The sequence below is a fragment of the Monodon monoceros genome, unplaced genomic scaffold (assembly GCF_005190385.1).
Source record: "Monodon monoceros isolate NGI ecotype Baffin Bay Population unplaced genomic scaffold, NGI_Narwhal_1 Super_Scaffold_21, whole genome shotgun sequence".
Classification (NCBI taxonomy): domain Eukaryota; kingdom Metazoa; phylum Chordata; class Mammalia; order Artiodactyla; family Monodontidae; genus Monodon; species Monodon monoceros.
Window position 1 is genome coordinate 139,912,468 of NW_021703778.1, and position 27,411 is coordinate 139,939,878.

Consider the following 27,411-nt stretch of genomic DNA (forward strand, 5'->3'; position numbering starts at 1 on the left):
GCCCCTGGGCAGTCACATTTCTCGCAATTCTAGGGCCTCTAGATCCAAGTGCCAATACATTCAAGGTGTTGGTGGATCTTGATTATAATTTCATTACTTTTGGTTGTATGCTTAAGCAAAGCATCGTGTCTTATCTAGGGTTTCTATACCAGTGGTTCTTTTTTTTTTTTTGCGGTACACGGGCCTCTCACTGTCGTGGCCTCTCCCGTTGCGGAGCACAGGCTCCGGACGCGCAGGCTCAGCGGCCATGGCTCACGGGCCCGCCCAGCCGCTCCGCGGCATGTGGGATCCTCCCGGACCGGGGCACGAACCCGTGTCCCCTGCATCGGCAGGAGGACTCTCAACCACTGCGCCACCAGGGAAGCCCTACCAGGGGTTCTTAATGTGTGGCTGGTCAGCAGCATCACCTGGGAGCCAGCTAATGATGTAAATTCTCAGGCCCACCCCCACCCTGCTGAATCATAAACTCTGGGATGGTCTCAGCATTTTGTGTTGTAATAGGCCTCCCAGTGGTTCGAATGTACAATCAGGTTTGAGAACTGTTGCCTTATGAGAAGCCAGTCCTAGGTACAAAGCAGGGCTGAGCAAGGCTTGTGAGGGCTTCTCCTGAGGCCCCAGAGCCAAAATGGGGATTCCCCTTCATAGCCATAGGAAGAACAATCAGGTCAAATTCAAGGGAGGCTTCTTCAGAAATTTTTCCTATATGACCAAGAGCTTTGAAGTTTGGATTAAAAAATATATTAAAAATCAATTCATATAGATAACTAATGAGAACCTGTTGTATAGCACAGGGAACTCTACTCAATGCTCTGTGGTGGACCTAAATGGGAAGGAAATCCAAAAAAGAGGGGATATATGTATACATATAGCTGATTCACTTCACTGTACAGCAGAAACTAACACAACATTGTAAATCAACTATACCCCAATAAAAAAAAAATCAATTCATGTCTTTTTCCTCTCTGATTGCCATAGCTAGGACTTCCAAAACTATGTTGAATAAAAGTGGTGAGAGTGGACATTCTTGTCTCATTCCTAACCTTGGAGGAAATGCTTTCAGTTTTTCACCATTGACATGATATTAGCTGTGGGTTTGTCATACATGGGCTTTTATTATGTTGAGGTAGGTTCCCTCTATGCCCACTTTCTGGGGAGTTTCTATCATAAATGGGTGTTGAATTTTGTCAAAAGCTTTTTCTGCATCTATTGAGATGATCATATGGCTTTTATTCTTCAATTCGTTGATGTGGTGTGTCACATTGATTGATTTGCAAATATTGAAAAATCCTTGCATCCCTGGGATAAATCCCACTTGATCATGGTGTATGATCCTTTTAATGTATTGCTGGATTTGATTAGCTGGAATTTTGTTGAGGATATTTTCATCTAAGTTCATCAGTGATATTGGCCTGTAATTTTCTTTTTTTGTGGTATCTTTGTCTGGTTTTGGTGTCAGGGTGATGGTGGCCTCATAGACTGAGTTTGCAGGTGTTCCTCCCTCTGCAATTTTTTGGAATAGCTTCAGAGGATAGGTGTTAACTCTTCTCTAAATGTCTGATAGAATTCAGCTGTGAAGCCATCTGGTCCTGGACTTTTGCTTGTTGGGAGTTTTTAAATCACAGATTCAATTTCAGTACTTGTGTTTGGTCTGTTCATAGTTTCTATTTCTTCCTGGTTCAGTCTCGGGAGATTGTACCTCTCTAAGAATTTGTCCATTTCTTCTAGGTTGTCCATTTTTGGGGCATATAGTTGCTTGTAGTAGTCTCTTATGATCCTTTGTATTTCTGTGGTGTCAGCTGTAACTTCTTCTTTTTCATTTCTAATTTTATTGATTTGAGCCCTCTCCCTTTTTTTCTGGATGAGCCTGGCTAAAGGTTTATCAATTTTGTTTATCCTTTCAAAGAACCAGATTTTAGTTCATTGATCTTTTCTATTGTTTTCTTCATCTCTATTTCATTTGTTTCTGCTCTGATCTTCATGATTTCTTTCCTTCTACTAACTTTGGATTTTGTTTTTCCTTTCTCTAGTTGCTTTAGGTGTAGAGTTAGGTTGTTTGAGATTTTTCTTGTTTCCTGAAGTAAGATTGTATTTATATAAACTTCCCTCTTAGAACTGCATTTGCTGCGTCCCATAGGTTTTGGATTGTCGTATTTTCATTTTCAGTTTCTAGGTATTTTTTTTCAATTTCCTGTTAGATTTCTTCAGTGATCCATTGGTTGTTTAGTAGCATATTGTTTAGCCTCCATGTATTTGTGGGCTTTTGCAGTTTTTTTCTTGTAGTTGATTTCTTAAGTTCATAGCATTGTAGTAGGAAAAGATGCTTGATATGATTTCAATTTTCTTAAGTTCGCTGAGGCTTGTTTTGTGGCCCATCATGTGATCTATCCTGGAGAATGTTCCATATGCACTTAAAAAGAATGTGTATTCTGCTGCTTTCGGTTGGAATGCTTTTATTTATTTATTTATTTATTTTCCAGGTGGAAGAAACTTTCCTGCTTCAGATTGAGGGTGGAGAAGTAGCTGAAATAGAGAAATTTCCCTCAGGACACTGATCTATTATTTCTTGATGGTAACCACTGAGTTCTTTCAGTGGAACTAAATAATGCCCAGGAGGACTACTGGAAGTCTGATGTGTTAGAGGAGAAAGAAGGAAGGGAGATTTAAAAAGTAACCAATCGGTGCTTTCCTGGTGGCGCAGTGGTTGAGAGTCCGCCTGCCGATGCAGGGGACATGGGTTCGTGCCCTGGTCTGGGAAGATCCCACATGCCGCAGAGCGACTGGGCCCGCCCGTGAGCCTTGGCTGCTGAGCCTGAGCGTCCGGAGCCTGTGCTCTGCAACGGGAGGGGCCACAACAGTGAGAGGCCCGCGTACCGCAAAAAAAAAAAAAGTAATCAATCATCTGTCAGAAGTAGTGAGAGAAAAACAAAGAATGTAAGAGGCAAAGGTATAGAAGCAGGTGCCACTCAATAGAAAATATATCTTTTGCTGTGTATGAGTATGACTTTCATAGAAAAGCATAAGATTTCTAAAAAACAAATGAGATAAAATTGAATCCATCCAATCTAGCAATTTGTCCTAAATAATTATTAATCAGGTCTGATCATTCTGACATCTTCCTTCTGCTTTATTTCATTCATTATGTCTCAAAGTCTGTCCCGCCCTTGTCTAAGGCTTCAGAAACACACGATTCAAAATCTAACAAGGTTAACTGTTTAAATCATTTCAACTTCTTTCCTTGTCCTTTTGCGAATAATAGATGCCCTCAAGCACTGGATTAACTTTTAATGCCTTTAAAAAAAAAAACTTAAAAAAAATTAGTAAACTTTTTTTAAGTACAGTTTTAGATTTACAGAATAATTGAGCAGATAGTACATACAGCCCCATATACCCACCCCACTGCCACCTCCTCACCCTCCTCTCATCCCCAGTTTCCCCTATTATTAACACCTGCATTGGTGTGGTACATTTGTTACAATTAATGAACAATATTGATATATTATTATTAACTATAGTCCCTAGTTTAAGGTTCACTCTCTGTGTCGCACAGTTTTGTGGGTTTTGACACATGCATACTGACAACGTATCCACATAAAGAACAGTCTCACTACCCTAAAAATCCTCTGAGCATTAGATAAGCTCTTAGCAGTTTTTTTAAATATTAAAAATTGTAGAGAGAACTTAAGTTTTTAGGTTGAAAAATGATCTGCAGGTGCAAAATTTTGTTAGTCTCACTAGATCCCTATTAGAAATGATGAGAAAATGAATGCCTATATAAATAGCAAAAATCTTAGAATTTTAAAGATTGAAAAGGATCTTGGTTAGCAGACCCCAAACTCTTCCAGGCCCTGCCCTTCAGTCTCTCAGCTTCCTGTGTGATCTATCTGCTGACCCTACTGTAGAGAAAGAAAGAAATAGATAAAAACAAAGCAAAAAAAAATTTGGTTCTAACTAATCCTCTTAAGTCCAATTTAATCAAGCATAAGTTATATTTTATTGCCTATTTACATCAGGAACTTAATTACTAGCTAGAACCTGATTTGAGAATGTTCATTATAAATGAAAGATGTGATAAGATCAAAGAACAGAATGGGATTCACTGATGCTTAATCCTGGGACAATTGCAGGATTAAGTCAGGACACCATGAGAGTGATAAATAAATTCTAGTATATATTCATTTTTCTTCTCCAAGACCATGGATTTCAGTGACACTTTCTAACCGTATACTTTGGAACAATGGGGAAAAAAAAATTAAACAATGACGTCGTTGAATATTTTGCCCTCAGATTCATTGGTCTTTAAAATGTAAATTGAGCAACTTAAATCTAGATGAGCGAAAGATGCTGGAGACTTGTATAATGTCATTTTAGGTGCTTTAGAAGTGAAGAATTTACTTTATAAAGCATTTATATTCCTTCGCATACCTTGACAATAGTGCTACTGTGACTCTTCCCTTTGTTTTAAAGAGGATAATGGCAGGCTTTATTTTAATTTGCACCTATTTTTTTTAAAAGTACACTTTCTTGATATTTTTCAGTCTCTTGAAAACTTTTATCATTAAACTCAACCTTATTTAAATCACCAGACCTACTTGGTACATGAGTATTTGTTTGCAAACTTCTCAGAAAATTACTAATTTAACCTTAAGATCCACTGTAGAACCTGAACTGCACGGATTTGCCAGACCTCTTAAATGGATCAGAATTATGTCTCTGCACATTTATCTGGGAAGATATTATCTAAGTATAATTATTCTTCCCAAACCCTTTTACTCAAACAGCAATACTTCCAAAAGAGTTACTGAAATGTAGCCAAGGAACAAAGATTTGGTGAAAATTAACTGACAAGTTTATATTTTAGCATGTCAATGAGGTTACGAAAATAAGTATTTTTTGATATTAATTTTAAAAATCAGGCATGCAGAAAACAAACTTCTTTATCCAAAGACATCTCTGAAAGTGAAATAGCCTGAAAAACTGACAGCTAGTCTCCTATTTTATCCACTAAACCATAAGAAGTGTATTAACTTGGACAAATACTTGGGTATGTTATTTGCCTACAAGATTCCCATCAGGGCCATAGAGATTGTGATGAAGAGCTAGCAGAGTAGGCACTGTAACCCCAGTCACCCCTCCATTCCAGAATGTACCCCACGTGTCTATGAGAGCCTATATTCCCAACACAGCTGACTCTGTTTACGGAAGCCCCAGAACAGCAGCAGTTAGCTTCTTGGAGTCTCAACCTCAAATGAATTTTCAGGGGCTCGAGAGGTAGCAGGATAGGGATGGTCACAGCCTCACTGAGTGACAGGTGATAGTTACAATAAAAATAGGTTAGGGCTTCCCTGGTGGCGCAGTGGTTGAGAGTCTGCCTGCCGATGCAGGGGACGCGGGTTCGTGCCCCGGTCCAGGAAGATCCTGCGTGCAGCGGAGTGGCTGGGCCCGTGGGCCGTGGCCGCTGGGCCTGTGCGTCCAGAGCCTGTGCTCCGCGGCGGGAGAGGCCACAAGCAGTGAGAGGCCCGCGTACCACAAAAAAAAAAAAAAAAAAAATAGGTTATATGTAATTACATACAACTCGCTTTTACATGTTGGATAGCTTACATGTTACGAAAATTTAGGTAATTTTACTCTAAGATGTATTATAATGAATAATACCCTTGGCTGGCTAAATATGTTTCATTACTACCTACAAAGCACTTAGAGAATGATTATCTCATACTTAGTAGTTCTTTTCTAAGTATTTGTGGTTATACTGCCAAAACTTTGAAATGTGCTATTTATTTTTACAGGAGCAGGAGAACTGATTCAGACGCTTCAGGTATGAAACAAATTCCACTACATTTCTTTGTGATCCCTGGTATCAAGCAGTCACCTCTGGGTCCTAGAACAGAGTAGTTGAGAACAAAGGAATCCAGCTAGATGTTTTGATGCGTTCCCTTTCCTGCCTTTGCTCCATTGTGAGAGTCCTATCCTGCAGAAACTGCCTCAAGGACTATATTCATGCTATCTTTCAAGAGGTAGGCATCACTTTGCTTTTTTCTGTGCTGATAGAGTTCCCTAATTCCCTGAATGTCTAACTCACTGGGCGTGAACCACTCCCGAGGTAGCTCTGCGGGCAGAACCTGAACATGATACGGCCTCTTATTCCTACTGATTTGGAAGGGAATTGATCCACAGCGCAATTTCTTGGTAAATCTAAAACCACCTAGCCCCTCTTTCCTTCCTGCTTACGTCTTTGGCTTCTGCTTCGCTGTCAGGTGATACCATTTAATTACCATTTTCCTTACATATTTCCATGTCTCGGGATCTTTAACCTGTAACAAGTATTTGAAGTAGAGGCTGTCTTGTAGGCACCGGTGGAGATTTCTCCCCTTACTTGCTGCTGACCCACTTCTAAGTTACTGTCTAACTTCTGGGGGGTAGAATAGGCCTCAGCTCCAGTCATGCACATAAAAGAACATCATGGAAGGAACACAGAAGCACACTTAGCTAAATGTAAATGGAGAGGAAAAAAATACCAAAAACACTTGAAGACATTTTTAGTCACTTTTGCAAGAGTCCTACCAAAAAAAAAAAAGCAAATGATTGGTGGAGAGGGCTAAATGGGTAAAGGGGATCAAGTGTATGGTGACAGAAGGAAAATAAATTTTCGGTGGGGAGCACATTGTAAGATATACAGAAGTAGAAATATAAAGTTGTACACATGAAATTCATATAATGTTATAAATAAATGTTAGCTCAATAAAATTTTTAAAAAGCAAATGATTATAGGAAAGCTATTTATACAAGCAGGATTTGTCTTTGGGCCTTCACCACTGGAATTTAGTGTCCAAAATACCAGGTGAACTTCACTGTAATGTGGTTTTACCTATATTCCAATCTACAGTATTAAACCTAAAACAATGTAGGAAAATGCTATCATAGTTTATAAGAAAAATACAAAATTTTCTTCGCAATATATAGAATTTTCATCTATCAATTTCTATCCCAAATTTTGTTTCAAAAAGAAATCAAATTTGTAAAAATTCCAGAGATATCCTACACTGGCAAACATTTTCCTCTTATTTTCTAAAGACAAGGATAAATCTAGCAACAGCCTTACCACTAATACATAATTAGTGCAGGAGCATATAATTAGTACATTCTTTGTACATTCTGAAGCACTCCTTATTTTAGCCATGGAAATTTGAAATTAATGTAGGACATTGATACTTTTATTTTCATCTTATATGTGACTGATTCTTTTACCTGTCTTCTGGCGCAAACTCAATTTTGTTCAACTGAACAAGCGTTCATTGCCTATCTATTATATATGAGGCACTGTGACAGGCTCTGGGAGAGATTAAAAATAAATAACAGGACCTATTACCTGGCTTCTAGACATGTGCACAAATAACATAAATAGGAATGTTATAGGCCCTATATGAGAAAAGTGGAGAACTTAGCTTTAGCTCAAGAGAAAAAATCATGAAAGATTCTACGAAGGAGGCAGTCTTTGAGTTAGGAAAGGGGAAACAAGGATATCCTGGATATAAGGAACAGTGTGGGCAAAATCAAAGGAATGAGACAGGGCTGGGCATGTTGAATTTAGGAGTAGTGAGAGAGGCAGCTGGGAAGCAAGGCAGGAGTCAGGTCATGGAGGTTTTAATCCACACTAAGGTGTTTGGAAAGTACTACTTGGTAGGTAAGGAGGAGTCACTGAAAGCCAAGGAAATGACAAAATTAGTATTACATTTTAGGATGAATACTCTGACTGCAGTCTCTAAGAGAAGCTGGAAGAGGCTAGAGGCAGAATGTCATTATAATAGTCTAGGTGAAGGGTACCAAAGTCTTGGCCAGGCAAGAAGCAATGAGATGAGAACAAGGACATGAACACACAGTCAACAAGCTTTAATGACTAAACTACCTGTGTGGACACGAGAAAAAAAGGACTGAGGAGGACAGAGTTTGGGAGACCACATGACTAGGAGGTAGTGAGTCCATGAAGCAAGCTGGGAAAAGGAAGAAAATCTGCAAGGAAAAGGTGAAGAAATCAGCTATGAAACACTGAACTGAGAATCAAAAGCCCTAGGTTTGAGTCCTAACTGCACTTCCTCTGTTTCATGAACGCATCATTTAATCTCTCTGGGCCTCAGTTTCCTCAGCTATCAAATGTGTGTGCATATGGGTGGGGGAATGAGGAGGGCGTGACTGGCTGTCTCAAGGCCCTTTCTGCTGCTGTGATTTTCTTAGCTCATGTTTGAGGTCCTGGTGGCGCATCTATGTAAATTTACCAGGCAGCTTGAAATGGGGCTCTGGAAATCAGGAGCTGAGGAAAGATACGGCAAACGTGCAGCGAAATTCCCCTCTTGCGCTTGTTAAATCACGAAGATGGTACGATATACACATTTGGCATGCAGTTTTCACGAAGTATTAATTATTTTCCCTGTTTGTTTTCTTTCATGTACTTTCTCATTCTTCCCGCTTTCCTTTCCTATATCCTCTCGCTTTTCCTTACTTAGTATTGTACAGTTTTTCAATGTTCCCTCTGATTAGCATTTCTTTCCCCCTTATCACAGTCTTATGAATCACTTTTTTCCCCTTTCACACTCAACACTCTTCACCTCAAGAAAAGCAAAGATCAGTAGAATTTTAATCCCTTGTCCCATTGAATTTAGACTGAATGTAGACGGAAAGTGAGTTTGTAAATCTGATTTCTATTCTAGGCAGGAGCCAGAATAATAACTGCTCCCACGGCAGTAAAACAAATCGCTGTTTCTATTAACCCCATCAGATTCACATTCACATAACTCCTGGGCAGGGCTAGTTGGGGACCATGGTCTCCAATTCATCTCTCCAACCTCTCAGCAGTTTGAAAGAATGACACTTCTTCTCCTTTTTGAGTAAGGTTTTGGGTAAAGTGGCACTGCAAATGTACTGTTTTTATGAAAAGGCTACAAGGCAGGGCCCAGGCTAAACCCATCTTCTCTGGATCTGGGTCCATCTTTCTCCTTTATTGACTTTCAATTTCTTACCTTTCTAAGCTTTATTCTCCTTAACTTTGCTGATTTCTTTACAGTGAGCCCAAACAATAGGTTTATCTATAATCCCGTGTTATTTTTCCAAGATGGAAAGAAATGAGACAAAGGATAGAGATTCAAGAAATAAGAAAAAGAGGGCTTCCCTGGTGGCGCAGTGGTTGAGAGTCCGCCTGCCGATGCAGGGGACACGGGTTCGTGCCCCGGTCTGGGACAATCCCACATGCCACGGAGCGGCTGGGCCCGTGAGCCATGGCCGCTGAGCCTGCGCGTCTGGAGCATAGGCTGCGCAACGGGAGAGGCCAGAACAGTGAGAGGCCCGCGAACCGCCCACCAAAAAAAGAAAGAGGGAACTCATTTAAGAAATACTGGGAGTCCTCCCCTCCCCCACCCATCTTTCTTTTCCACTTTCCTCTTAACTACCGCAAATCAGACCCTTGAAATCCTAAGCAGCCAGGTTCATTCTCTGTTTATGAAACCAGGGCTAAAAAGAAAAAGAGTGGGAGAAACGGTGAAATTTAACAATGGGCTCCATCGGAAAGAATAAAGACATTTTTGATGAGGAGGTTGGAACATCATTTGAATTTAAGACTCAAATTTAAGTTCTCTCTCCTTCTGTGACATTTTTCTCTCCTGTTTTTGGCTTTTTTCTCTCCTCACTTCCTCTCTCTCTCTAGTGACCTCTCTTCCACCTTGTCCCAGTATTTTCTGGCTCTCTCCTCTCCTGTCAAATCCTCTTCTAATTTCCTCAGTCTTGTGCCTCATCTGTCCTCCCTTTCTCAGGGGAATACATGTGAGGAAAGGAAAGTAAAACAAGAAAAGGCCAATGGAAAAAAACAAGTAAGACAACCTAAAGGTAATTTTTACAATTATAAGTCTATAGATATAAATGACAGACATGACTTTTTCACAAAAAGCTGTCAATAAACTGAATCTTTTAACATTGAATCTTATTACTTCTATTGTAGTAACAATAGAGGTGGAATGGAATATTGAGATATTGTTGTGGCTTCTGCTCTAGAATCCACCAGGGGTCAAAATGTAACATCAGCACAGGGCAAGAAGGCACTTCAGGTGAGGCACTGGCAGGGAATTACTTGCTACTGCTTTTACAGTGATTCCTTTCTCATTGCTACCTTCCTCTTTGCTCCCTTATCATACTCTTTCCCAACCTGCTTTCTCAGATTAGCCAACACAGCCAAAGCCTCTTACTTTCATACCAAAATTATACAAATATTCACAGAGTCCCTGCAGGGCTGCCATGTACAATTGTGCAGATTGGACACTGCACAGAGTTGGGGGTCCTATTCACGTTGTAGTCTCTGTGCAACGAGTAACTTGCACAGCTGTATGTGGTGGCATACAGTATTCTAAATTTCTTTGAGACACTAACTTTACAGTGAGTTACTTATGAATGAAACTTCTCTCAGTTGCCTCTCCCAATATAGCTAATGCTGTGTGTGTGTGTGTGTGTGTGTGTGTGTGTGTGTGAGAGAGAGAGACTGTGTGTGTGTGTGCATATGCACACACATGCGTTTAAGGCTGAATTCACACAATTGAAGGGAAGTTCGGTGAAACAGGGGTGGCTTCAGCAGGAAGCACGTGCCCATCTTATCAGGGCTCTGATGATGGAATTGAGGTGCCTACCCTCTTTTCCACCTTTCTGGCACTCTGCCATCAAAGTCAGTTTAGCATTTGAGCACTGAGTTTATTAACAGGGCCCCACCCAGATACACACCATGGGCCAGAGATAACGCACCAGAGAAAAACAATGTGGCCAAAAAATAACAAATGTTCACACACCATAATCCCCTGGCCTTCACATACTCTGCTTAGTCTGTGCTGTTCTTTTGTCACTCCTTAATAGTGTTTTTAAGAGCATACACTATTAAGTATGCTCTTAACAGTGTTCTATGGTGGTGGACAGTGAAGGGATGGCACTCAGGGTGATATGCTGATTCCTATACCCACCTAGGGAGAGTCCCAAGCCCAGCTATTTCTCAATATATTATAGCATTTAGAGAGAGAAGTTCCTTTAAAAAGCTAACCCAATATTCTACAGTGATTTCATCCTTTCATTGATATATTCTATAACATGACATTTCAAATATTGTGGTCTCATTAAGAGAGATCTACAAATGCAAAGAAGGGCAAAAATGATGATATACATAACGTATTTAAATCTTGACTTCAGAAATTCAAAAAGTGGCTCCCAAATATTTAAATTGTGAGTCGCTAATATATGGGAAAAGGTAGATGATTTTTTTATATGGTGAAAAAAGTTTGCTACTAATAAAGACTTTGTATTATTATAACTGAAATAATGTCAAAGTTACTTGGCCCCTTATTTACAATGAGCATAAATTATGTGTATGTAAATCTCACATATATATGACTTATTTCAGGACTCAGTTTAGCATAGATCAAGAACTTGCAAATAATTCAATGACAATATCTATAAGTCTTAAAGAATAAAAGCCCATAATTTTAATCTTGACTTTTTGATTTATTAGATTATTACATGGTAGAAATAACTTTTAAAAACAAAGATTTTAAGAAATTAAGAAGTTCCTTTAATATTGCATCAACTTCTAGATTTAAAAAATGAGATCTTACCTGTCCAAGGATATTTATTGTTATATTAAGAAGAAATGCTGTATTGTATTATAAATGTAATTTTACTTATTTCAATCACTTATTCTACTCATGTTTAGTTACTTTAAGTTTTATACTTAACAGTAATAACTTTAAAAGATTATGTATTTCAGACTTTTGAATTAATTGAACTGACTCCATCTTTTTTTCTTTGCCAGATAAATATAAACTACTAAACTAAAAAACAAGCACAGCTCAGGAAATAACAATCGAAGGAAGGGAAAACAAAGCAGTGTCTTCCATGTGGCAGAAATAAAGGCTACTACTGATCATTAAGCATTTAATCCATGTCAATCTAATTTCTTAAATCTTAATTATTGTCATTGTGCGTACCGATTTTTTTTTTTTTTTTTTTGCTGTATGCGGGCCTCTCACTGTTGTGGCCTCTCCCATTGCGGAGCACAGGCTCCGGACGCGCAGGCTCAGCGGCCACGGCTCACGGGCCCAGCCGCTCCGCGGTATGTGGGATCTTCCCGGACCGGGGCACGAGCTCGTGTCCCCTGCATCGGCAGGCGGACTCTCAACCACTGCGCCACCAGGGAAGCCCGTGAGTACTGATTTTAAAATAAGTAGAGAACTATACAAACTATAAGATTTTCAATTCATAAACTCACTTTTATCTGTAGAGCTTCTTTTCTTTGGGGTTGTTGGATAAATATGTTATGCTCTTTGGTTTTACTTTTTCTCATTTGGACATTAGCCCACCACTGTGTTGTTTCTAACATTGGGCACTCTGGGGTCCTTGAAGGTGGGACCATGTTCTTTCCGTCTTTGTGTTCCAGTGAGCAGCTGGCCTAAGAGGCAATACTTAGGGAATCAATGAATGCCATTTTCAAACAGGTTGTTTTAAACTCTCTACACTTTTCCAAGACATTTGTATCATATAAGCAAACAATCCTACTCCAGATATTTACTCAAGAAAAATAAAAACATGTTCACCACAAGACATATGTTCAAAACAAGACTTATACACAAACTCCCATAGGAGTTTTGTTTATAATAACCAAAATCTGAAAACAACCCAAATACCCGCCAACAGAGAAACAGTTCAACAAACTGTGGTACTGTGTATTCATACAGTGATACTAAATAACAACAGCAAAAAGAGATGCAACAACAACAATGAAGTCAGATACAAAAAGAATACATACTATATGATTCCATTTATATGAACATTGAGAAGGTAAAACCAATTTATAAAGACAAGTTAGATCAGTGGTTGCATGGGATCAGGGTGGGCTGGAAGGTATTGACTGCAAGGTGGTAAAGGACACTCTTTGAGGTGAAGGAAAGTTCTATGTCTTGACTGGTAGTGGTAGTACATTGGTGTATACCAATTGGTAGTACAGTGGTAGTACACCGGCGTATGCATTTATCTAACTTAACACTTTAAAGTGGGTGCATTTTATTGAATATAAATTATACCTCAATAAAACAATTTTTTTAAGGCAGTACCATATTTTTTTTTTTTTTTTTTTTTTTTTTTTTTTTTGCGGTACGCGGGCCTCTCACTGTTGTGGCCTCTCCCGTTGCAGAGCAACAGGCTCCGGACGCGCAGGCTCAGCGGCCATGGCTCACGGGCACAGCCGCTCCGCGGCATGTGGGATCTTTCCGGACTGGGGCACGAACCCGTGTCCCCTGCATCGGCAGGCGGACTCTCAACCACTGCGCCACCAGGGAAGCCCAGTACCATATATTTATAGAAGAAAAGAAACTCAAGGTAGTTCAGCCTGAAGTTGCAAATTTTTATTAGGTTTAAACATACACACACACACACACACACACACACACACACACACACACAAACTTGCTTGCTCTTAATAATGTACTGAATTTTTTTCTTAAAAATAGGTTTTTGGTCAAAGAACGTTCATAAATATTCCATAAATGGGTTATTTCGACTTTCTGCAATATTCATTATTCTTTGTTATATAACACGTAAGACAGGTTTATAATATTTACCTAAGCTTTTAGAATTTCGTACCAGTACTCCTTTATATTATTTTCCATATCGTCCTGCTGTAAAAATAGTTCATGGGATAGCACATTGATTCCTTAGTACAGCACTGTCCAGTAGAATTTCTGTGATTATGAAAAGTTCAATATCTGTGCTATCCAATATGATCAGCATAGCCTTAGAACACAGTTCTTAAGACAATGCCTGTTATAAGGAAAAATATGTTCATGATTCATTCTACTTTAAAACAGAAATATTTTAAACTATACTTTGGAAATCTTTCAATAAAAAGAGCGTGATATTCCCTGTGGATGGATAAATAAGTGTTACCTATAAATACCAGATATTAATCTTGAGCATAACTGGCTATCAACTGTTAATGGTCTGTTAATGTCAATATTTAAGGAAAATTCAACTAAAGACCAGCAAGCTAATTATTAATACATGGCCGATGCAAGTGAGTGCAGTGTTATCTTTCCAGGAAGCAGATGATCTCCATGATTTAGACATAAAGTCAGTCATTGAATGTATAATATTTGTTAGAAGAGCCTTTAGATATAAACAGGCTGAGCCATCAGAAGTGCACATTTGTCCTTTGTCACTGCTACTGCTACAGGACTCCAAGCCACAGAGACAGCTCTTACCTTCCCTGCTACTGGCACCACTGCATGGGACCAGGACAAAGTAGGGGTGTCCCAGATTTTCTGGCTAGAGAACTAGTGTGAATACTACGGGAAGCAATCACTTCCCACAGTAATAAGTTTTAACTTGGAACACATTTTCTGATGCATTGGTGAAGTTCTGTAGGAGCAATGTTATGGATCAAATAAGGTGTTTTGGTTTTGGAACTGATATAAAAACCTCACCATCATAACTTGTCTGTTATTTGAGAGATCCTTGTATCTTTAAATATATCAAGCGGATCTAGATTTTGCAGGGCAGAAAGTCTCTGTGGCTCACTGAACACGTAAATAAAGCCTTCTTACTAGGGGAAAAGCAGCATGACTTCTGAAAGGGAGACTCATGCCACAGGAATCTATCAAAGTTCACTAGAGCTAAGTCTGTGTGAAAACAAGGGCAACTTTATAGAATTTTAGAGTATGAATTTATTTGAACTGTTCACACCTTTTGACAGCGTGCCATATCAGAAATGTTCTGCTATGTGTGGAAAGCAGCCCTGCTGTGGGAGTATGACATTTCCTATGCTCACAAGAAAGGAAATAAGGGGCTTCCCTGGTGGCACAGTGGTTGAGAGTCTGCCTGCCGATGCAGGGGACATGGGTTCGTGCCCCGGTCCAGGAGAATCCCACGTGCCACGGAGCAGCTGGGCCCGTGAACCATGGCCGCTGAGCCTGCGCGTCCAGAGCCTGTGCTCTGCAACAGGAGAGGCCACAGCAGTGAGAGGCCCGCGTACCGCAAAAAAAGAAAAAAAAAAAGAAAGGAAATAAGGATCTTCTGCAAGAACTGGAGTACGTCCTGGGTGGGTTTGGGAGAGAGGCAAGTAATACAGCTATTGTTAGAGAGAATGTAGACACAGACAATAGACTGTGATAATGCTTTGAACATTATTTGATTTTATCTACCTGATCCTCTTGGTCATTGCTCAGAGGAGAGTAAAAAGCTCAAGGCTCACAGATAAAATACTCCTCAGCCCTAAATATGTTCATATGTAATTTATTGATGCCTAAAGTACTTATAAAATGTTAGATCACCTGGTGGTTTTAAAAATATGTCCGCAGATGCTTGGTACTCCTCCCTTCGAGAGTTGGAATCTGTTGCCTTTACCTTGGGTGTGGGCTGGATTTAGAGGCTTGCTTCAGGAGGATAAAGTGGCAGTGATGGAGTGTGGTTTTGGAGGCTAGGTCATAAAAAGGCCCTGCAGTTTCCATCTTGGTTGTTTCTCCCTTGGATTGCTTATTCTGGGAGAAGTCAGCTGTCATATCCTAAGGAAAGGTCCACATGGCAAGAAACTAAGGCACCTAGCTAACAGCTATGTGAAGAAAATTCCTGGAAGCACTTCCTCCCGTCCTAGTCATGCCTTCAGATGACTGCAGACCCAGCTGACATCTTAGCTGTAACCTTAGGAGAGACCTTGAGCCAGAGCCACCCAGCTGAACTAAGCTCCCGGTCTCCTAACCCTCAGAAACAGATTATATTTGCATGTAATTTTGCATCACAAAATCTCAGCCTTAATTCTACTATTAGAAGAGCTTGTCTTTCTGGGTATATTTTATATGAGAACTTCTAGATGTTTTGTGAAATATGTTAACATGTTTTGGACACTCTTTGAAAGAGCTCAATTTTCTCATTAAAGCTAATAATTCAAATGTAAGAGAAAAAATAACATAGCATAAAGCAAAGGTAACTATTAATCTTCTAATGCTTTACAAGGGGTCAGCTCTTTTCACTGCTAAACATAATTTGCTAAAAGATAGTTTTCAAGGAATAATTGTCAAACTGTGATTTTGAATAATGTCTTTGACTTCTAGGTTACCAGATGAGAAGAAACAGGAAACTCTCAGAGTTTCTGCATACTTTCAAGAGCCTTTAAACATGTGGTTGATGTAATAGATGTTTACAAATTATATATTTTTTAAGTTAGAAAAAAAAAACCCAACAGTTAGTTCATACATTTAACCATGATCCTAGGTATATTCATTTCCTATTCTAGACTTCAAAGAAAAAAAGTCAGTGCATTTTTATTCTTGTTGCCAAACTGTTCTCAGCTCTTCTGTGCCCTGAACCAAGATCACAAGGCTTGGGGTACTCCTGTTTGCTACTCCACCCTCTAGCATTTGATTCAAGTGTTATCCAGGTGCTATGAGGCCTGAAAGCTTTCAGTCTAAGTACTTGGTTAGTCAGGCCCTGGCACCAGCTTCACACTATTTACTTTTACTTGATTTAAAACAGTTTATATTCTCAAATATGGTTTGAAAAATTCTTCTAAAATATACTCCGGAAAAAGGGGGAAAAAGATACCTTTATTTTTTCTCAGTGGCCCTAAAGTGTCCACTGTGGTACTCCAGATCTCTCATTCAACCCAACACATTTTTTAAAACTTAGTTGAGGGCAAATGCATATTCTGTTTCTCCTGGAGTCTATCACATATCAAAGTTAGGACCTGCCCATGAGAAAGAAGTTTGTAAAGTCCCAGATATATGTTTCCACTGAGTTTTTGCAAATTCCTGGTTAGAACTATCTCCTCTATGTGATCTGTAATTTCCATCAGAAACTCCCTTCCCCTACCCTGTCTCATGGCAGGGGTATGTACGCTCTGAACTGACATGTCCATTAAAGGGTCGCACACATAATAAGCCCTTATAATCTGTCGGATGTTAGAAACAAGATATCTAAGCTTGTCAGAGACTTGTGTAAGTTCAGAAGTGAAAGTTAAGTGCAACGAATTAGTTATATCTATTACTACCTTTGAAGGAGATTTTTGCTTTCTAATTCTCAACTTTATCAGATAGATGAGGATTTATTTTATAGCAAATGGAATGACCCATGAAGCACAGGAAGGAGGTCGTGAAGAACAAATAGTTTTCTCTTCCTTTTTTTTATTTGTTATACTGTCTCCCTCCCTCAACACAGAGTACTACCTAAGAGCAAAAACAATCATCTTTAGGCAGAATTTATTTCTAAGGCTAGTCATAGGCCAAACATTTGACAAAGCTGAAGTTTTTCTTTGACCCTTTCATCATCATCCTTATTCCACATACTCAGATCTATTTCACTCATTCATTCATCAAATATTTATTGAGTACTAGTTAGAACTATCTCCTAACTATGTTAGGAACTATTTTAGATACTGGGGAATCTAAAAATAAATAGTGGTGAGTAAAATAGACAAAGTCCTTGCCATTACATTCTAGTTTGGGGAGACAGATAACAAATATGCAATATGTCACATGGTGAATAAATACAATGAAAAATAAAGTTGGGGAGAAGGGATAAGGAGTGCTGGTGCATGAGAGATATTCTAGATTTTATCTAGAATAAGACAGGTCTCACTGATAAGATAACGTTTGAAATGTGACCTAAAGGAAGTGAGGGAGAGTAAGCATATGGGGATTGGATGTTTCAGGCATAAGAAATAGCAAATGCAAAGGCTCTGAGGCAGAAGCTGTTGGAATATGTGAGGAGCAGCAAAGATGCCAGTGTGGCTGGTATGAAACGAGAAGGAAAAGTGTAGTAAGAGTTGAGGTCAGGGAGATCATGCCAGGCTATAGGCGACTAAGCAGAGCAGTGACTTGATCTCACTTTTATTTTAGCAGGTTCACTGTGGCTGTAGTATCGAGAAGAGAAAATATGGGTGGGAAGAGCATATCTCAGTAATCTAGGCAAAAGATGATGATGTCTTGGAGTACAGTGGTAGCAGTGGGGTTGGTGAGAAGTGGTTAGAGTCTGGGGTCTTCCCTGGTGGCGCAGTGGTTAAGAATCCGCCTGTCAATGCAGGGGACATGTGTTCGAGCCCTGGTCCGGGAAGATCCCACATGCTTTGGAGCAACAAAGCCCGTGTGCTACACTACTGAGCCTGCGCTCTAGAGCCTGCGAGCCACAACTACTGAGCCCACGTGCCACAACTACTGAAGCCCATGGGCCTAGAGCCCATGCTCTGCAACAAGAGAAGCCACCACAATGAGAAGCCCGTGCACCGCAATGAAGAGTAGCCCCCACTCACTGCAATTAGAGAAAGCCTGTGCACAGCAACGAAGCCCAACACAGACAAAATAAATAATTTATAAAAAAAGTGGTTAGAGTCTGGAAACATTTGGAAGGTAGAAATAAAAGGATTTCCTGATGGATCAGAAGTTCAATGGCAAAGAAAGCCTGAACAACTGGAATAGTGGCATTACCTTATACTGAAATGAAGAAAACTGGATGAAAATGAAAGTTTGACATGTTAAATTTGTAATGCTCATTAGAAATTCAAATGGAGATGTTGAGCCAACAGTTGAATAGGTGATTCTGGAGTTTAGGCAGAAGTTCAGGCTAGAGATAAGCTTAGAGTTTATGGTGTAAAGATGGAATTTAAAGCCACTGAGACTAGAAAGAATCATGTAGGAAATGAGTGATAAAGAGCATGATAATATGAATAAGGACAAGTAGTTTTTTTTCCTTGTACATCTCTCTTAGTGCCTCTAAGAGTCCTGTGTTAGACAGGGTGCTTCAGAGAAACAGAACCAGGAGGGTGTGCGTGGTTGTGTGTGTGTGTGTGTATGAGAGAGAGAGAGAGAGAGAGAGAGAGAGAGAGAGAGATTTATTTTAAACCTTGGCTCATGAGCCTGGGGGTCTGGTGAGTCCAGAGATACAAGTTGCGTGGGCAGGTGGGCAGGCTGGAGACTGAGGGAAGGGCTGATGTTACAGACAGGGTCCAAAGGCAGTCTGGACAACAGCATGGCTGGGCTGGACTTTCTTCACTGTGAGATTTAGGAAAATCTGGCAGAGTAGAGATGGCGGAGTAGAAGGATGTGTGCTCACTCTCTCTTGTGAGAGCACCCGAATCACAAATAACTGCTGAACAATCATTGACAGGAAGGCACTGGAACTCACCAAAAAAAGATACCCCACATCCAAAGACAAAGGAGAAGCCACAATGAGATGGTAGGAGGGGCGCAGTCACAATAAAATCAAATCCCATAACTGCTGGGTGGGTGACTCACAAACTGGAGAACACTTATACCACAGAAGTCCACCCATGGGAGTGAAGGTTCTGAACCCACATCAGGCTTCCCAACCTGGGGATCGATAATGGGAGGAGGAATTCTTAGAGGATCAGACTTAGAAGGCTAGGGGGATTTGATTGCAGGACTTTGAAAGGAATGGGGGAAACAGACACTCCACTCTTCGAGGGCACACACAAAGTAGTGAGGACCCAGGGGAAGGTGCAGTGACCCCATGGCAGACTGAACCAGACCTACCTGCTAGTGTTGGAGGGTCTCCTGCAGAGGTGGGGAGTGACTGTGGCTCAGCATGGGGTCAAGGACACTGGAAGCAGAAGTTCTGGGAAGTACTCCTTAGCATGAGCCCTCCCAGAGTCCACCATTAGCCTGACCAAAGAGCCAGGTAGGCTTCAGTGCTGGGTCACATCAGGCCAAATAACCAACAGGGAGGGAACAAGTTCCACCCATCAGCAGACAAGCAGATTAAAGTTTTACTGAGCTCTGCCCACCAGAGCAACACCTAGCTCTACCCACCATCAGTCCCTCCCATCAGGAAGCTTGCACAAGCCTCTTAGATAGCCTCATCCACCAGAGGGCAGACAGCAGAAGCAAGAAGAACTACAATCCTGCAGCCTGTGGAACAAAAACCACATTTACAGAAAGACAGACAAAATGAAAAGGCAGAGGACTATGTACCAGATGAAGGAATAAGATAAAACCCCAGAAAAACAACTAAATGAAGTAGAGATAGGAAACCTTCCAAAAAAGAATTCAGAATAATGATAGTGAATATGATCCAGGACCTCAGAAAAAGCATGGAGGTAAAGAAAGGGAAGATGCAAGAAACGTTTAACAAAGACCGAGCAGAATTAAAGAACAAACACCTGGCTTCCCTGGTGGTGCAGTGGTTGAGAGTCCACCTGCCGATGCAGGGGACACGGGTTCGTGCCCTGGTCCGGGAGGATCCCACATGCCGCAGAGCGACTGGGCCTGTGAGCCATGGCCGCTGAGCCTGTGCATCCGTAGGCTGTGCTCCACGATGGGAGAGGTCACAATGGTGAGGGGCCCACATACCGCAAAAAAAAAAAAAAAAAGAACAAACACCTAGAATAATTAAAGAACAAACAGAGATGAACGATACAATAACTGAAATGAAAAATACACTAGAAGGAATCAATAACAGAATAACTGAGGCAAAAGAACGGATAAGTGAACTGGAAGACAGAATGGTGGAATTCACTGCTACATAACAGAATAAAGAAAAAGGAATAAAAGGAAAGAAGACAGCCTAAGAGACCTCTGGGACAACATTAAATGCAACAACATTCACATTATAGGGGTCCCAGAAGGAGAAGAGAGAGATAAAGGACCTGAGAAAATATTGGAAGAGGTTACAGTCGAAAACTTCCCTAGCACGGGAAAGGAAATAGCAATCCAAGTCCAGGAAGCACAGATAGTCCCAGGCAGGAAAAATCCAAGGAGAAACACGCCAAGACACATAGTAATTAAACTGACAAAAATTAAAAACAAAGAAAAATTATTGAAATCAACAGGGGAAAAATGAAAAATAACATACAAGGGAACTCTCATAAGGTTAACAGCTGATTTCTAACCAGAAACTCTACAAGCCAGAAAGGAGTGGCACGATATATTTAAAGTGATGAAAGGAAAGAACCTACAACCAAGATTACTCTAACTGGCAAGGATCTCATTCAGATTCGATGGAGAAATCAAAAGCTTTACAGACAAGCAAAAGCTAAGAGAATTCATCACCACCAAACCAGATCTACAACAAATGCTAAAGGAACTTCTCTAAGCAGGAAACATAAGAGAAGAAAAAGACCCACAAAAACAAACACATAACAATTAAGAAAATGGTAATAGAAACATACATATCGATAATTACCTTAAATGTGAATGGATTAAATGCTCCAACCAAAAGACACAGGCTCCCTGACTGTATACAAAAACAAGAGCCGTGTATATGCTGTCTACAAGAGAGCCACTTCAGACCTATGGACACATACAGACTGAAAGTGAGAGGATGGAAAATGATATTCCATGCAAATGGAAATCAAAGGAAAGAGGAGTAGCAATACTCATATCAATAAAATAGACTTTAAAGTAAAGAATGTTACAAGGAAGGACACTACATAATGATCAAGGGATCAATTCAAGAAGAAGACATAACAATTATAAATATAAATGCACCCAACATAGGAGCACTTCAATACATAAGGCAACTGCTAACAGCTATAAAAGAGGAAATTGACAGTAACACAATGATAGTGGGGGACTTTAACACTTCACTTACACCAATGGACAGATCATCCAGACAGAAAATTAATAAAGAAACACAAGCTTTAAATGACACAATAGACCAGATAGAGTTCATGGATATTTATAGGACATTGCACCTGAAAACAGCAGATTACACTTTCTTTTCAAGTGCACACAGAATATTCTCCTGGATAGATCAAATCAAGCCTTGGTGACTTTAAGAAAATTGAAATCACATCAAGCATCTTTTCTGACTACAACGCTATGAGATTAGAAATCAACTACAGGGAAAAAAAAACCGTAAAAAACACAAAAACATGGAGGCTAAACAATACGTTACTAAATAATCAAGAGATCACTGAAGAAATCAAAGAGGAAATCAAAAAATACCTAGAGACAAATGACAATGAAAACACAATGATCCAAAACCTATGGGATGCAGCAAAAGCAGTACTAAGAGGGAAGTTTATAGCAATAGAATCCTACCTCAAGAAACAAGAAAAATCTAAAACAATCTAACCTTACACCTGCAGGAACTAGAGAAAGAAGAACAAACAAAATCCTAAGTTAGTAGAAGGAAATCATAAAGATCAGAGCAGAAATAAATGAAGCAGAAACATATAAAACAATAGCAAAGATCAATAAAACTAAAAGCTGGTTCTTTGAGAAGATAAACAAAATTGATAAATCTTTGGCCAGACTCATCAGGAAAAAGAGGGAGAGGACTCAAATCAATAATATTAGAAATGAAAAAGGAGAAGTTACAACACACACCACAGTAATACAAAGGATCATAAGAGACTACTACTCTATGCCAATAAAATGGACAACCTGAAAGAAATGGATAAATTCTTAGAAAGATATAACCTTCCAAGACTGAACCAAGAAGAAATAGAAAATATGAACAGACCAATCACAAGTAATGAAATTGAAACTGTGATTAAAAATCTTCTAACAAACAAAAGTCCAAGACCAGTTGGCTTCACAGTTGAATTCTATCAAATATTTAGAGAAGAGCTAACACCCATCCTTTTCAAACTCTTCCAAAATACAGCAGAGGAAGGAATACTTCCAAACTCATTCTGCGAGGCCACCATCACCCTGATACCAAAACCAAATAAAGATACTACAAAAAAAGAAAATTACAGACCAATATCACTGATGAATATAGATGCAAAAATCCTCAACAAAATACTAGCAAACAGAATCCAACAGCACATTAAAAGGATCATACACCACGATCAACTGGGATTTATCCCAGGGATGCAAGGATTCTTCAATATACACAAATCAATCCATGTGATACACCACATCAACGAATTGAAGAATAAAAACCATATGATCATCTCAATAGATGCAGAAAAAGCTTTTGACAAAATTCAACACCCATTTATGATAGAAACTCTCCAGAAAGTGGGCATAGAGGGAACCTACCCCAACATAATAAAGGCCATATATGACAAACCCACAACAAACATCATTCTCAATGGTGAAAAACTGAAAACATTTCCTCTAAGATCAGGAACAAGACAAGGATGTCCACTCTCGCCATTATTATTGAACACAGTTTTGGAAGTCCTAGTGACAGCAATCAGAGAAGAAAAGGAAATAAAAGGAATACAAATTGGAAAAGAAGAAGTAAAACTGTCAGTCTTTGCAGATGACGTGATACTATACATAGCAAATTCTAAAGATGCCACCAGAAAACTACTAGAGCTAATCAATGAATTTGGTAAAGTTGCAGGATACAAAATTAATGCACAGAAATCTCTTGCATTCCTATACACTAACAACGAAACTTCAGAAAGAGAAATTAAGGTAACAATCCCATTCACCATTGCAACAAAAAGAATAAAATACCTAGGAATAAACCTACCTAAGGAGGTAAAAGACCTGTACTCAGAAAACTATAAGACACTGATGAAAGAAATCAAAGATGACACAAACAGATGGAGAGATATACCGTGTTCTTGGATTGGAAGAATCAACATTGTGAAAATGACTCTACTATAACCAGTGGCATTTATTACAAAACTAGAACAAAAAATCTGAAAATTTGTATGGATACAAAAAAGACCCCGAATAGCCAAAGCAGCCTTGAGGGAAAAAAATGGAGCTGGAGGAATCAGACGCTCTGACTTCAGACTATACTACAAAGCTACAGTAATCAAGACAATATGGTACTGGTGCAAAAACAGAAATATAGATCAATGGAACAGGATAGAAAGCCCAGAGATAAACTCACGCATCTATGGTCAACTAATCTATGACAAAGGAGGCAAGGATATACAATGGAGAAAAAACAGTGTCTCCAGTAAGTGGTGCTGGGAAAACTGGACAGCTACATGTAAAAGAATGAAATTAGAACACTCCCTAACACCATACACAAAAATAAGCTCAAAATGGATTAGAGACCTAAATGTAAGACCAGACAGTATAAAACTCTTAGAGGAAAACATAGGAAGAACACTCTTTGACATAAATCACAGCAAGATCTTTTTTGATCCACCTCCTAGAGTAATGGAAATAAAAACAAAAATAAACAAATGGGACCTAATGAAACTTAAAAGCTTTTCCACAGCAAAGGATACCATAAACAAGACAAAAAGACAACCCTCAGAATGGGAGAAAATATTTGCAAACCAATCAACAGACAAAGGTTTAATCTCCAAACTATATAAACAGCTCATGCAGCTCGATATTAAAAAGCAAACAACCCAATCCAATAATGGGCAGAAGAGCTAAATAGACATTTCTCCAAAGAAGACATACAGATGGCCAAGAAGTACATGAAAAGATGCTCAACATCACTAATTATTAGAGAAATGCAAATCAAAACTACAATGAGGTATCACCTCACACCAGTTAGAATGGGCATCATCAAAAAACCTCCTAACAACAAATGCTGGAGAGGGTGTGGAGAAAAGGAACACTCTTGCACTGTTGGTGGGAATGTAAATTGATACAGCCACTATGGAGAACAGTATGGATGTTCCTTAAAAAACTAAAAATAGAGTTACCATATGACCCAAGAATCCCACTACTGGGCATATATCCAGAGAAAACCATAATTCAAAAAGACACATGCACCCCAATGTTCATTGCAGCACTATTTACAATAGCCAGGTCATGGATGCAACCTAAATGCCCATCGACAGATGAATGGTTAAAGCAGATGTGATATATATATACAATGGAATATTACTCAGCCATAAAAATGAACGAAATTTGGTCATTTTTAGAGACGTGGATGGATCTAGAGACTGTCCTAAAGAGTGAAGTCAGTCAGAAAGAGAAAAACAAATATCGTATATTAACGCATATATGTGGAACCTAGATAAATGGTACAGATGTACCAGTTTGCAAGGCAGAAATAGAGACAGAGATATAGAGAACAAACGTATGGACACCAACGGGGGAATGTGGCGGGGATACTGGTGGTTGTGGGATGAATTGGGAGATTGGGATTGACATATATACACTAATATCTATAAAATAGGTAACTAATAAGAACTTGTTGTATTAAAAATAAATTAAATTAAGAAAAAATTTAACAAAACTAAGCCAAATGATTAAATATATCATTATAATAAATGATTTTGGTGACTGAATGAAAAAAAAAGAATAAGGACAAATAGTTAATGCATACAGTGTCGGGCACTGTTCTAAGCACTTTACATATACATTTCATTTAGTCCCTATAACCACTGGAGGTAGCTAATTTTATTATTCTCAATTTATAGATGAGGAAATTGAGTCTTAGAGAAATTAAGTAACTTTCTTCTGATTAAACAGCTAGTAAATGTTAGGGCTGTTTGTTCAATCCCAGGCAGACAGAGAAGTAAAATATTCCATGTGAGAGCCCTGGGACACTCCAACTTTTAGCATTCAGGGGGATATAAAAAAGAACCAGCGAAGGAGACTGAACAGGAGGATGCAGTGGGTAGGACAAGAAGCTAGAGTGGTACTTCGGGAGCCCAGAGGATAAAATGGAGAAAATGCTCAACAGTGTCAAACGCTGCTGGCAGGTCAAGGAAGATGAGGACTGAGCATTGACCTTTGCATTTAGGAAAGCTGCTCTTGAGAAAGGCTGTTTTGACTCAGTGGTGGAGTTAAATCTCAATCAGAGTGAGTGCAAGAGAGGCTAGAAGAGGCATTAGAGTTCAGCTCTTTGGAGTTGAGCACAGGTACCACTCCAGACTCAGTCTCAGACAGGTATTCACATATGGATATGAATCAAAGTGACAGGTGAGATTAACACACTAACAAAATAGAGATTTGATTGGGAGCTTGGTGAGGAAAAGATGTGGGTCACTTTATAGCCCTTTTTCAAGGAGAACAAATTTGATTTCCTTTCTCTTGGCATTCAGTCTTGGACTTCCCTTCATTAGAAAAATTTCCAACCTCCAAATTTGCCTACTACCTCTCTCCAAAATAAAAATTTTCCTGGGTCATGTTTTATTTATATATACATCTTCATCCTAGCAAAGGACCAGCTAAGAAGGGTACAAATAAAAGTGTGATAAATGATTAATATCCTATATATTGAATATCCTAGCCTGAAGTTATTGTAGACTACTTGCTGTTCCCATATGAGCCCATGTTTGTCTCTGTGGACTGTACTCAGTCATTCAAATTGATTAAAAATTTTATATCTATCTTTCTAAAGCCATGTGTAAGATCTCGGTTTTCCTATTACTGTGGGTATTTTCATTGTAGTTTACTCTCTGTCCCTCTCTCTACCCCCCTGTCATTAGAAGCTAGTAAAGTTTCTCTTAGTATAAGACTACCTTTCTCTAAGTCCATAGAGCACCTTATTTTCATTTACCATATTTTCCCTTGTATCTTACCTATATGAACTTGCCTTACTTTTCCCTTTCCTCACCTTTTTATAGTCCAGGACAGGAGCTGTCACATGTTTTGATTCCCTATAGCCCAGTTCTAAGCACATAGGAAGTACTCAGTATACATGTTTTAAATTAATGAGTGAATATTTATTGAAGTCAATTGAGTCAAATGATACTGACCTATACTGAATGATACTGATGCTAACTGCCGACAGTGGGACCTCCCGTTCCACATGGCAACAACTGCAGAGTGTTCTTAGCTTAGGGACATAATATTTTTAGGTAGGTTTATGAAAGGTTAAGAAGTACTATAAAATATCAAAATAATAATAACTAAACCCAATTAAATTAGAAAAGTTCATGGTTTGTTGGTTTGCTTTCTGGTTTTTTTTTGCATTGATAAAAATTTTAGATATTTGTTTAATAATTAATGTACCTACTAATTTGTTGTTTCATAACTTCTCATATGTGAATCAGTGAGTATTCTTCTTTTAATTTACATTATTTCTGATCATCTGGTTCATACAATTATAAGGTGATTAGGCTATTATTTTCAGTTATGAAAACTCAGATTTCACTACTACACAGAGGTGATAAGACCAAAGGGATATAATAGCCTTAGTTAAGAATTTCACATATAACCGTTAATGAATCTTGAAAACTGAGATTTCAGACCTGCTGAAAATATCTGAAATGCAATATTAATATATTTCCCCCAAGCCTTTAATGAAATAAACAGCACAACATTTTATTACATCAACATGTAATAGAAGCTGTTGTCAGATGATAGACCGAACAGATGCCAAGATGAGGAAGGAGGAAGGGTATTTACTATGGTTACTCTGCACCGTTCACTTGATTTTACAGTTTGGCTTTCATTATTCATCCAAAGTACTTAGTTATAAATTTGCCAGGGTGATTCAGGGGGTAAAGTGCCTTCTGACAGGAGGGTTTAAACCACAGGTTGCCCATTTCATTCTATTTTGGGATGAAGA

At 39.1% G+C, this 27,411-nt stretch overlaps 1 protein-coding gene across 1 annotated transcript in view; it reads left to right on the plus strand.

The window, feature by feature from the left end:
- FAM71D (family with sequence similarity 71 member D) overlaps positions 1-11,945 on the plus strand; it is a 29,742-nt gene extending 17,797 nt beyond the window's left edge. Inside the window, exons 8-9 of the mRNA XM_029239758.1 lie at positions 5,787-5,815; positions 11,828-11,945. Coding sequence (XP_029095591.1) covers positions 5,787-5,815; positions 11,828-11,850 — 52 coding nt within the window. The 3' untranslated portion in view covers positions 11,851-11,945. The remainder of the gene's footprint in view (positions 1-5,786; positions 5,816-11,827) is intronic.
- Positions 11,946-27,411: the final 15,466 nt, after the last annotated feature.